Source organism: Suricata suricatta, chromosome 11, assembly GCF_006229205.1.
Source record: "Suricata suricatta isolate VVHF042 chromosome 11, meerkat_22Aug2017_6uvM2_HiC, whole genome shotgun sequence".
Classification (NCBI taxonomy): Eukaryota; Metazoa; Chordata; class Mammalia; order Carnivora; family Herpestidae; genus Suricata; species Suricata suricatta.
Genome location: NC_043710.1, coordinates 10,901,499 through 10,914,139, shown reverse-complemented (window position 1 = coordinate 10,914,139; position 12,641 = coordinate 10,901,499). Strand labels below are relative to the sequence as shown.

General features: G+C 38.6%; 1 protein-coding gene across 1 annotated transcript; it reads right to left on the bottom strand.

Moving 5' to 3' along the window:
* Positions 1 to 3,206: 3,206 nt before the first annotated feature.
* Positions 3,207 to 4,168, bottom strand: LOC115272379 (olfactory receptor 5A2-like). The gene is given in 3 exon segments (XM_029915462.1): positions 3,207 to 3,399; positions 3,401 to 4,120; positions 4,122 to 4,168. Coding segments are annotated over 3 exon segments (960 nt in total).
* Between the last annotated feature and the right edge of the window lie 8,473 nt (positions 4,169 to 12,641).

The following is a 12,641-nucleotide window of genomic DNA, read 5'->3' as shown; positions in this document are numbered from 1 at the left end:
CAGTTAAGGTTCCAACTCTTGATTTTGGCTCCAGTCATGATCTCATGGTTTGTGGGATGGAGACCCAGGTCAGGCTCTGGACTGCCAGTGTGGAACATGCTTGGAATTCTTTTTCTGTCTCTCTGTCTCTGTCTCTGTCTCTGTCTCTGTCTCTCTCTCTCTCTCTCTCTCTCTCTCTGTTCCTCCTTCCATTCCCACTAGCTCTGTCAAAAAAAAAATAATAATAATAAACATGGGGCACCTGAATGGCTCAGTCAATTAAGCGTCTGACTTCAGCTCAGGCCATGATCTCAAGGTTGGTGAGTTCAAGCCCCACACTGGGCTCTGTGCTGACTGACACCTGGGAGCCTGGAACCTGCTTCGGATTCTGTGTCTCCCTCTCTCTCTCTCCATGCCTCTCCCCTGCTTAAACTCTGTCTCCCTATCAAAAATAAATAAACAAACATTTTAAAAATAATAAAATTATTTTAAAAATAAACATTAAATAAATAAATAACCCAGGTTATTTAGAGACACAATTTTTCTTACACCAAAGGAAGGATAGAATCTGTCTATTGATCGATCTGTGGCCATATTGATTAGAAGAGAGGAAGATGAATTCTTGGGGAGAGAAAGTGTCAGTGCCCTGGTCAGCACTTCAGCCTGTCTGGACCCTGTCGTTGGGCACGCCAGGTGCTGACACACATTGCCCACTTTCTCTCCAAATAGACTTTCACTTATAACTTGTTTTTCCATGTGGTTTCCTCAGCAAGACAGAATTGTGCCACTCACACAAGTACAAGTTTGGCAATTTTGTTCTTCCAGGAAACACTAAAAATGGTATCTGACTTATGTGCTTAGCTATTCTGAGCTTGGTAACTTCAGTCCGTCTGGAAGAGGTCTTCAGGGGTCGTGAAGAGGAGCCTCACAGCCTGGATTCTGGTAATTTTACTCAAGTGAATCCATCTGCAGCCCGCTAGCTGCCCACCTCTCCGGGGCACCCCTACCTTGTCTTGCTTCAAAGAGCTCTAGAATGCCTCATTCTTTCACTGCCAAAAATATCATTTAATGTATGTCTACTTATATGTCTCATAATAAATGCACTTATTTAGGATTTTTTATTTAAAAAGTGGCTTACTATAAACCCCAGGTCATTTTTGCTTTATTGAAGTCTCATGACAAAACCCCATCTTATGCACTATATTTAACAGTTATTAATGAGCATTACGTTCTCTTTGGTAGTTGAGAAAACTGCAAACGTACATTATATCTTCTCAATGCAAGGAGAAATTTTGATTGGCACTAAGCATGTATGTAGCTAAACAAGAGGAATTTTTCTAATGATCTTACCATTCAGAATCTGTGTTCATCAAAAAAAATTTTAGATATGATAATAGATCAGTGACATCTCCATGTATGACAGCTCAAAGCATGAGACATATTTTCCCTTGTTTGTTTGTTTGTTTTGTTCCAATGACTTTTGGCATTAGGAGAATTTAAGATTAGCTACCAAAGGTAAATTGAAAGATAAGAGCTCAGTGAAGTGGGTTACAGATAAGGAAAGATGGAGGGAAAAAAATGGCTATAAGGAAAGGCAAGGGGTCCAGGTAGCTGGTAAGAGTAGCATTTCCATGTATGGCCACATCTATGAACCTGAGTTCTTCCTATTTTCCTAATAACTGCTTCCTCTATGCAAAAGAAGTAGCAGAGATGAGAAGCATCGGCATGCCTTTTTACTGAGACTATTATGTCCAATTTGAGTAGATATCCCCAAGATACCTAATTTGCTTCTTTTTAGCACATTAACCTGAATTTCTCTTGACTTATACAAAATTGACTGGTAATATGAGCTAAGATTTATTAAGTATTACCATAAAACCAGGCACTAAGGTAAGGTCTTTTCATGCATATGCTTCACTTAAGTGATTGTTGAATCACTTCCATGAGGCAGGTACCATTGTTACCCTCATTCTACAGATGAGAAAAATGGAGCTTGTAAGTAACCTACATAAGGCCACCTACCTACAAAGTGGCAGACACAAGATTAATAATTGCAGGTCTGCTGATTTAAGAATGCCTAACAAGTATTCTTAACCACTTTCACTCTAGTCTCTGCAGACCCAATTTCCAATGCAATAAAGCCATCACAAATATCGCATGTTCTATTCTATTCTATTCTATTCTATTCTATTCTATTCTATTCTATTCTATTTCCATTTATTTGGCTCAAACGGTGATAAATAAATATTATTATAGAATAATAATAATAATAATAATAATAATCACCCCTTGAGCATTTGCTACCGACCAGTACTATTATAAGTGTGTGTGTATACTGAGTCCTGTAATTCTTCACAATAAGCCTATAAGATAATTGCAGTTATTATTCCTATTTTCCACATAAGGAGCTGAGGCACCCAGAGCCTAAATACACATAGGCAGATATTTTACTTATTTATGGCCAACCAAGACCAGCCACAGTTGAATAAATGTATGCCAGTTGTTTACTGCTGGTTCAAAGACACTTAACAAGTTCTGAGAAAACATGGAGGAGAAAAATCCCTCTTTTCAATTCTTTGGCTAAATTCCATTATATGACTTATCACAATTGATGAAAACATAGACCTTTTCACCCCAAATAAAGGTATGCTCCTTATCTGTAGGTTCCTAAGAAATGTTCAGTCATTAAGGTCCTGATTAGAGATCTCTTCGCTGCCTTAGCACATAGAAAGGGTCAGTAAAATCCACTTTCAGTCACAGTGGATCACAATAGCTGTGATTCTCAAAGAAGAGAGGGTGTCTTCCTTGAGGTGCTCATGTGCCAGAAAGGAAGCATGTCAGAGCCACATAAGAGAGAAAAGCAACTGTTTTAGAAAAAACATCTCCCTCCTCAGGTTTTTATGCCATATATTCCTATTTTACCTTAAGAATCACCATCCTGAATGCTGGACTAACATTTGTTCTGTACTTTCCTCCTATAGACACAATGTCTTTGTCTTTGTCATGGTGAGGTTTTCTGCTAAACTGAAGGTTTATAACATTGGTTTATGCAATGCTATTCATTCTAGAAACTGTCTTCCAACAACTAATAGGTAAACTAGTTGGGCGAATATTGGAAAAGGGAAAAAAGTCTAGTCAACACAAGTCACTGTGTAGATCAACTAGTCAAAAACCGCATGAAAATCTGCATGGTTAATTCAGCTCACAGCTTCTTTGAAAACATTAGCTCAGGGTCCGAAAAACGAAGGTCCATGAGAAAGCACACGATCCTTGTGCATAGCTTTCTTCATGGCATTTTTAATCTCCTTATTCCTAAGACTGTAGATGATAGGATTTAACACAGGGATCACCAGAGCATAGAATATAGACACCACTTTGTCCTGGTTTAGGGAGTAGCTAGAACGAGGTCGCATGTACACAGAGTCCAGAACCATAGAAGAGAGTCACAGCAGTCAGGTGAGAGGCACAGGTGCTGAAGGCTTTGCTCCTACCTTTAGCTGAGCTGATCTTCAGGACAGCAGCTACAATGTAACCGTAAGAGATGAGGATCACAAGGACAGAAACCATTCCAACAACAACACCCACAATGAAGTCCACCACCTGGCTGGTAAAGGTAGCAGAGCACGACAGAGCCAGAACTGGAGGAAGGTCACAGAAGAAGTGGTCGACCGTGTTGGGCCCCCAGAAACCATGCTGATAGACAGGGTACGTTTCAATCAAAGAACTGAGGAATCCACCCACATAGGTCCCAGCCACCAACTTTAAACAAAGTGTATGGGATACAAGGACTGCGTAGAGCAATGGGTTGCAGATTGCCGCAGAGTGGTCATAGGCCATGGCTGCCAAAAGAAAGCATGCAGTCAGCCCCATTCCACAGAACACAAAGTACTGCGTGGCACAGCCAACAAAGGAAATGGCTTTCTGCCCTGTGATGATGTCCGAGAGCATCTTGGGAGTCGTGGAGGACACATAGAAGATATCTAGGAAGGATAGGTTACTGAGGAAGAAGTACATGGGTGTGTGCAAGTGGGGGTCCATCCTGATGAGGGCAATGAGGCTCAGGTTCCATACTAGGGTCAGGAGGTAAATCCCCAGAAATAACACAAAAACGAAAATCTTCATTTGAGGGTGGTCTGAAAATCAGGAGGATGAATTTTGTCACAATTGTATCATTCCTTCCTACAACCATAGATGTGCTTCCTGCATAAAGGAAAGAAACAACCCTGTGATCAGTTATATTGTGTTTGTTATTATATAAGTGCATATTTCCTGGAAGATGATATAAACCATTGACACCAAGTTAACATCACAGCCCCCTGCTAAGCAAACTTCTTGGAGTTAGTCTGTCCATGATAATCTCTTGGCACTATTTAAAATCTGTATGCTATGTATCTTGTTGATTAGAAGAGAATCCATCTATTGGAGACTAAATATTTTTATCACTGTAATCAGAGTTGCCATCACAGATTAAATTTATTACTATCCTACATTACCAGCTTTTCTAATCCTGAGAAAATGTATTGACCAAAATTAGGGGTTTACCTACTAAATCATTCCAGATCTTAATTCAGTATCAAAACACTTTCATAGTTAGTTGGGCTTGACTCTCCTTGCCTCAGGATCTCCTGGGCTATTCCTGACTCCCTGAGGACTGTGGAAAAGTGACTTCACTTCTCCAGATCCACATTTTCTCAACTGAAAAATGAGAGGGTTGAATCAGATAAGTCTCAAGATTGCTTTGGACTTCAGTTTCGTATGGCTTTTTAGACTTTCTGACTAGAAAAGATAAACTCATATTAATAATAAAGTTAGGAATTTCTTACATTTTAGGTACCTTTAGTATAAAAATCTGGAAAAGGAGCAAACACAACAGGCTATTATATTTAACATATTCCATTTTGAGGCAGTAAATCTAACCCATAAAAAAACAATCCATTCTTTTAGATGATAAAAACAAGAGGGAAAGTATACATATATTATATCTATACTTATACCTACTTAGAACTATAAATTTTTTCTAATTATGTAAATTTTTATACAGGTCACTGCATAGAATGACCAAAGTTTGGATGAACACAGTCAACACCATTATGGGACAGAAAGGCCATGAATAATAACCTCCATGGTTAGGGGAATGATGGAACCACATGAAAGCTAACTGAAATTGGATGGGCCATGGTGATGAAGAACAAGCAGAAACCAGTATTTTCTGAGCAAGGAAAGCTGGAGAGAGTTTATTAGATATTCAAGGACAATATTTAAGGATAGGCATGGGACAACTTTGATGTCATCAGGCCAGACCAGATTATCATTTCCAAGACATGAGGGACGCCCATGTGCATTTTACATTAAGAAAGACAAACTTGCCCTGATATAAGATCAAAATGAGGAAGTATAAATGGGTGCAAAAAAGTGGAAAGACTGAGGGCTAAAATTAAAACTGCTGCTGTTTTATCATTTTATGGAACTTGACTGCCCATGCATGTTTGCAACCAACTGCAACTATCTGATAGTGTTTCTTTATCATGCATCATATTAAAATTGTTCTACATGAAGGGGTGGTCAGCGTTGCTAATCATCAGGAAAATGCAAATAAAGCCACAATGAGTTATCACTTCACATCTGTTAGGATGTCTATTATTAAAAAGGTAAAAGAGAAGTCTTGGTGAGGATATAGAGAAAAGTGTTGTGCACTGTTGGTGGGAATGTAAATTGATGTAATTGTTATGATAAACATTATGGAGATTCCTCAAAAAATTAAAAATAAAACTACTGTATGATTCAGCAATCCTTCTTCCGGATATATATCCAAAGAAAATGAAGTCAGTATCTCAAAGACACAGTTCACTTATGTGTCTATTGCAGCATTAGTCACAATAGTAAAGATATGGAAAGAACCTAAATGTCCATTAGTAGATGAATGGGTTAAGGAAACTTGAGGTAGATGATCATGATGGTGGTGGTAGTGATGATGATGACGATGATAGATAAATAGATAGATTATTGAGAAGGATAGAGTGGAATACTATTTGGCCATAAAAAGGTAGGAAATCTTTGTCATTTGCAGTGCCGTAGATGAAACTGGAGGACTTTTTCCTAAGTGAAAAATGTCAGACACAGAAAGATAAATTCTGTGTGATATCATACGTGGAATCTAAAATTTCAAACTTATGAAAGTAGAGGGTAGAATAATGGTTGTCAGAGGCTGGGGTGGTTGAGGGGGAATGAGGAAATATTAGTCAAAGGTTGTAAAGTTTCAGTTATTGAGGATAAGTTCTGGAGATCTAACGAACAGCATCCTGAAAATAGATGTCATTACTGTATTGTATATTTTAAGTTTTATAAGAAGATAGATCTTAAATTAAACCTCAACACAGACACACACATATAGACACACACACAAAGGGTGACTATGGAGAGGTGATGGATAAGTTATTTAGCTTGATTGTGGTGGTCTTTTCACAATGTATACATATATATATAAACATCAAGTTGCATAGCTTAAATGTATACAATTTACATATGTTAAAGATGTGCCAATTAAGTTGTGAAAATAAATACATACTACTCCTAGCTATGTGTTTTCTAAAATTTAAAATCTCCCCACAGTCACTGATTAAGCAGGACAAAGCCAAAGACTGCTCTTGACTATGACATTAATGTATGAAGTTCCCAAGGAGGAAATAACATGAATTTGGTGTTTCTCCTTTTTTTATTATTATTATTTTAGAGAGAAAGAGCTCAAGAAGAGGATAGGGGCAGAGGGAGAGAGAGAGAATCTTAAGCAGGCTCTACACTCAGCACAGAGCCTGATGCAGGACTCGATCCCACAACCCTGAGATCATGACCTGAGCTGATATCAAGAGTCAGATGCTCACTTAAGGGGAAGAGCACTGGGTGTTGTATGGAAAACAATTTGACAATAAAATATTATGGAAAAAAAAAGAGACAGATGCTCAACTGACTGAGCCACCCAGGTGCCCCTGTGTTTCTTATCTTAATGAAATCTTCCCTGCCAAAATGTAAGCTTCTTAAAGGCAGGCCAGGAGTTCTGTTTATAGGTCTACTTATTGATTTATTCTATCACTAATCTAGACCAGTGCTTGGGACATTGGCACAGTAAATATTTGTTGAATGAATGAAAGTTTTTCTCTTAAAGGCCTATCGAGTACCAGTCAAAGGACTCAATTTATATTAACTCATTTAATCCTCCCTGGAAGTGTAGACTTACTCTGCCCTTTTTACAGATAAAATGTGCTGTGTAATATAATTGTCATTTTTTGGATGAATGAGGTTGGGAGAGAAGGAGCTTGACTTACTGAATTACTTCTGGCAGAACTGTCCTTAGATCTCATTGTACAGAAGAAGAATTATTGGTTGCTTTGCTCCACTAACATTTTTTTATAAGCTTCAGTTCATCTGCATTTCCCACTGCTTTTGCCTGGTTTCTGGTTGAGTCCATTTTTTGTGGTTTGGCCTCATGCAAATAGTAATATCTGCTTCTAGAATCCTAGCTCCTTTGTTACTAAGTCTTCAAAATGGCCTTAGGGAACTCATTACTTTAATGGGCAGGCATAGCCACACTTTTCCTCCACGTGGCTGCCCTGTCACTCACTCCTGCATCCAAAGTAAAAGCCCAGCAATCATTAGAACCAAATGTTTCTGAGCCCTAATTGTTCTCTGGGGTGGTGGGGACAAGGACAACCACCCATTGCCAGAGTCTTATTTACAGCTCCCTGCCTTATTCTCCTCTGGGCTTTCCTTGATCTGGGTCCAGGAAGACTTCTTTCTGCATTGGTAGGCAACCTTCCACTTTGAGACCCTTCATTGGAAGTAAACCACATACAAGAGAGTTGGGCTCAAACTCTGGCTCTGCCGTTTTATCTGTATAAACATGTACACAGTTTTTAAATCTCAGAAATATCCGTTTCCTACCTTGTAACACTGGTGTCATAATCATTATACCAATCTCAAAGGATTGTTGTGGTAACGAAATGAGATGCAAATAGGTAGGTCTTAGCACAGTGCTGATGAAGAGAAATTACTTGATGAATGTTGAGTAATGACAGCATTAACTTTGTCTCCAGGGTCGTGGCCAAGAGCTCTTTCATATCTATTTGACATTTTATTGTGATGAAAACAGTTTCTTTACCTTTTAATATTTTGGGTGCTGCTCCCAGCACTGCCATGACCTAGAAATGTGGCTGCGGGCAGGTCAGTTAACCCTTCCCCCACCTCTCCGGGCCTGAGTAAACTGGGCTCATTTTCCAAGTCCTGAAAATCTAAAATTTTGAGACACTCATTTCCTGGTTTTTGAAACTTTTGTATAGGAATAAAGTTTATAAAAAGGAGTTCATCTATTTCATGGTGATCCAGTCAGCAAATTTAGTCTGAGAATAAAAATTAATTAAACAACAAAAATATGTTCTATGTGAAAGAATATAATTACTGAGATTCTTGACACACAGTAATAGGCTGAATTTAGGAGAACAAAGTTAGCAACTGAGATCACTGAAAGAAAAAGAGGTAAGTGACTCCAAAAAAAGACTGCAAAGGAGAGAAGGTGAAGAAATTCTTTACTTAAAATTTTTTAAGTCTATTTCTTTCGAGAGAGAGAGAGAGAATGAGCAAGGAGTGGGGCAGAGAGAGAAGGAGAGAGAGAATCCCAAGCAGGCTCTGCACTGCCATGCAGAGCTAGATGTGGGACTCAAACTCACGACCTGCGAGAGCATGACCTGAGCCAAAACCAAGAATCAGACACTCAACTGACTGAGCCACCCAGATGCCCCCATGAAGTTCTTTATTAAGAGAAGCATTTTAGGCTAGGATTGGGGATATACTAGCCCATGAGAGCCTGAGCCTAGGAGAGTCAAGCCCAACTCTGAAAGTGTTTTGATACTGAATTAGGATCCTGGATAATATAGAAGGCAAATCCTTAATTATGATCAATACATTTTATTGGGATTACAAAAGCTAATAATAGAAGATAGTAACAGATTTCATCTATCATGAGAACTCTGATTATAGTGATAATGATTATTTACAAAGTAAGACTGAGAAACGCAAGAATAAGAGCAAATTCTAAACGATGTCTGCATTCGATAGGAAAATGTAGAGTGGGGACATTCGATGTATTTGCCAACCTATTCTACAAGAAATTTAAGGGGCTCCTGGGTGGCTCAGTTGGTTAAGTGTCTGACTTCAGTTCAGGTCATGATCTCACGGTTTGTGGGTTAGAGCCCTGTGTCGGGCTCTGTGCTGACAGCTAGCTCAGAGCCTGGAGTCTGCTGCACATTCTAGGTCTCCCTCTCTCTCTGACCCTCCTCTGCTTGCACTGTCTCTCTCTGTCTCTCAAAAATAAATAAAAAACTTTAAAAAGAAAGAAAGAAAGAAAGAAAGAAAGAAAGAAAGAAAGAAAGAAAGAAAGAAAGACAGACAGAAAGAAAGAAAGAAAGAAAGAAAGAAAGAAAGAAAGAAAGAAAGAAATACCCTGGACCTAGCCTTTAAAATAAAATTAAGAAAGAGGAAGAAATTTGCTTTACTAAATTCACTTGGTTATAACCATAAACTCTCATTCCTCTTACTTTAAAATATCAGACTTCATGTATGATTACATTTAAGAATTTAAAGCAGAAGGTTAAGCAAACATCAAAAAGTATGAAAGCAAATAGCATATACAAGAAAATAAACTTTGTATAGAATTACAAATCTTGGGAGCCAATTCTTTGAGAGTCAACTCAAAATTTATCTCACTAGGATTCTACACATCTTTGTTTGCTGAAAACTTCTCCTAAAATATGATTTGCTCTCATGTTCATTTAACATTTTAGCACAGCTATTTTAATGAGGTTATTCTAATTGTTTCAAAGGAAGCCAGAGAAAAATCCAGAGGTGCTTGACAGTAAAACACAATCTCGTTTCTCAAATTGCAGTTTGAAAGTTACCTCGGTTTGTATTTCCTCTACTGGTAAGGAGTAAAAACGTCAACCTTTTATAGATCCAAAACCTTTCCACCATGTATTCCAAACAAAGATAAAGTACAAGATAAGAGTAAATTTAGAGGTTTTAGAGATCTTATATATCTATATAAAAGTGCTAAACCGTAAGTTACAGAACCGGAGTTCCAATTCCTGTTCTGATGTGGGAGGTTAGGTTCTTCCACTTCTCTGGGCCTCAGTTTTTTTACTCTAAAACAAAATACTGAAGGCGAGGACCTCTAAGAACTCGAACAGCATGATTACAACTGATATTAACAACTATAACAACTATATTAACATAGTTCCAACTATATTAGCAAATTATCTGCACAGAGGACTACTAGTTTTACTCCCGCCTATGGAATGTTGCTGCCACCTAGTGGAAGTTATGTCTAAACTGTAGGATCAGGTTTTTGGGGGGGTTGGGGGGGGTTAATGCTTATTTTAGAGAAGAGAGAGAGAGGGACAAAGCGGGAGAAGGGAGGGAGGTGAAGAGAGAGGGAGATACAGAATCCAAAGCAGGCTCCAGGATCTGAGCTGTCGGTACAGAGCCCGACACAGGGCTCAAAGTTAGAAATCGCGAGATCATGACCCAAGCCCAAGTCAACTCTTAACCAACTGAGTCACACAGGCGCCCCACGTAGGGTCAATTTTAAGAGGTGACTTTTGGGGACTAACATCCACGTGAGAACCTAGCATTGCAATAGTAATGGATTACCCTCAAGCACATTCTATACCCACTATGCTCCAAGCACTGCACCATCCGCCCCTCAAGCTCCTTGGCTCAGTCCCACCACGCGGTTCGTTTCTGGGAAAGTGATCTGACCAGGGAGATGGACACTCACTAAGCGAATTGAAAATGGTGAATAACACTAATCAACAAATATATTTAGACAAGAGTGATGTAATTGAGAATAGGTGAGTTACAAGTTCACATTCAAGGTATCATTTTAAACAAATCAGATTTCTAAGTGCTTAAAAAGAAGCATCATAAGGTGATGAAAGAACAGTCTAGAAGAGTGGCCATCCCAAGTACAAAGAGTTAAAAACGGTAGTGGTAACACACGACGTGAGTCTGAATCTGCCTGCTTTCATCTGAGTGGTCTTGCATACCTCCACTGATTTCACATCACCGCTTCCTTCATCTGTGAGATTCAACCAAGGGTATAAACATTGTATGATTGTGTTGGGATCATATATGCAACCTATATTAAAACCATTATATAAAAACTTTTCAAATGGAATGAGTTACTGTTTTGAATTTTAAATTACCAAGTCGGCTCAGAAGAAACACCTCCATTCATAGTATTCTGAGTCCAGTTTATTAGAAATGCAGGGTAATCTATATTACTATTTTTCCCAGCTAACTATGTTTTTATTAAATACCAACTACTGTACATGTTTTAATTAAGATGCCAACTAACTTGGGCATAGTTTTTCTTAGAGAGGGAGGGGCAGAGAGAGTGGGGGCGGGGGTGAGAATCCCAAACAGCTTCACACTCAGCACGGAGCCTGGCGCAGGCCCTTCCTATGGCCCCTGCTGAAATCAAGAATCAGACGCTTAACTGGCTAAGCCAGATGCTTAACTGACTAAGCCACTCTGGAGCCCCATCTTGGACATAGTTTTTAAAGGACTTTCGTGTTTAGCAAATCTTGACACAATAATTTTTTAATAAACTTCACACTATCACTGCCATTTTTTATTATTTTGAGCTTAGTTGATTACTATGAACACTATTTGTGAGTGATGTGATGCTATACTTCTGGAAAATACATGAACATATTAGACCCTCTTGGAATTGCTAGGTAAGACTTAAACTCAAAATGAATCATTAGGAAATTATAAGTGTTGAGTCCTAAATAAAGTTAAAATATCCTTAACCATTGATACAGTAAAAATTGCAACAAAAACTTTAAACTTTAAATAATTTTAATGGAAATAAACCAAAGTGTCATCTACTTATCAAGGCATGTGAAGATACCTATGAATCAACACCTTCTTACATATGAGTTTTCCAAGTTTTGACTAAATGTCCATTGATCTACATTTCCCTCAAGAATTCTCAAAGGGAAGATCCCAAAGGAAGAGAATCAAAGTGTACTCATCAGATTTCAAGACAGTGGAACAGCCTGAGAGGAGGGGGTTTTCTGGAAAGAAACACTTGTCTATCACTTAAGTCATCCTTCTGCCCAAGCCCAAAGGGCTAGTCTCTGCAGACAGAGTAAGAAACTATTCTCATAGCTAAGAAGGTTCAGGGTCACTTGGAGGTACAAGACTTTCAGCTTTGTTTGAGCTTACTCAAATGTCTCTCTTTCAATTCTCATCAAAATTTAATATTCCCAACTGAAGAAACAAGTGAATCAAAACTTTTCCTTTTCTCACTTCTCTCCAAACACATGAATTAGTGATTTCCTTTGTGTGGAATGTCTGGCCTTAAATTATTTTTCATTTGTATGTAACCCTCCATAGAATCAACATTGTTTACATTTTTTTCCATAATATTTTATTGTCAAATTGTTTTCCATACAACACCCAGTGCTCTTCCCCTTAAGTGCCCTCCACCATCACCACCACCTCTTTTCCCCCCTCCCCCTTCCCCCTCAACCCTCAGTTCATTCTCAGCATTCAATAGTCTCTCAAGTTTTGCATCCCTCTCTCTCCCCAACTCTCTCTCCCTCCTCCGC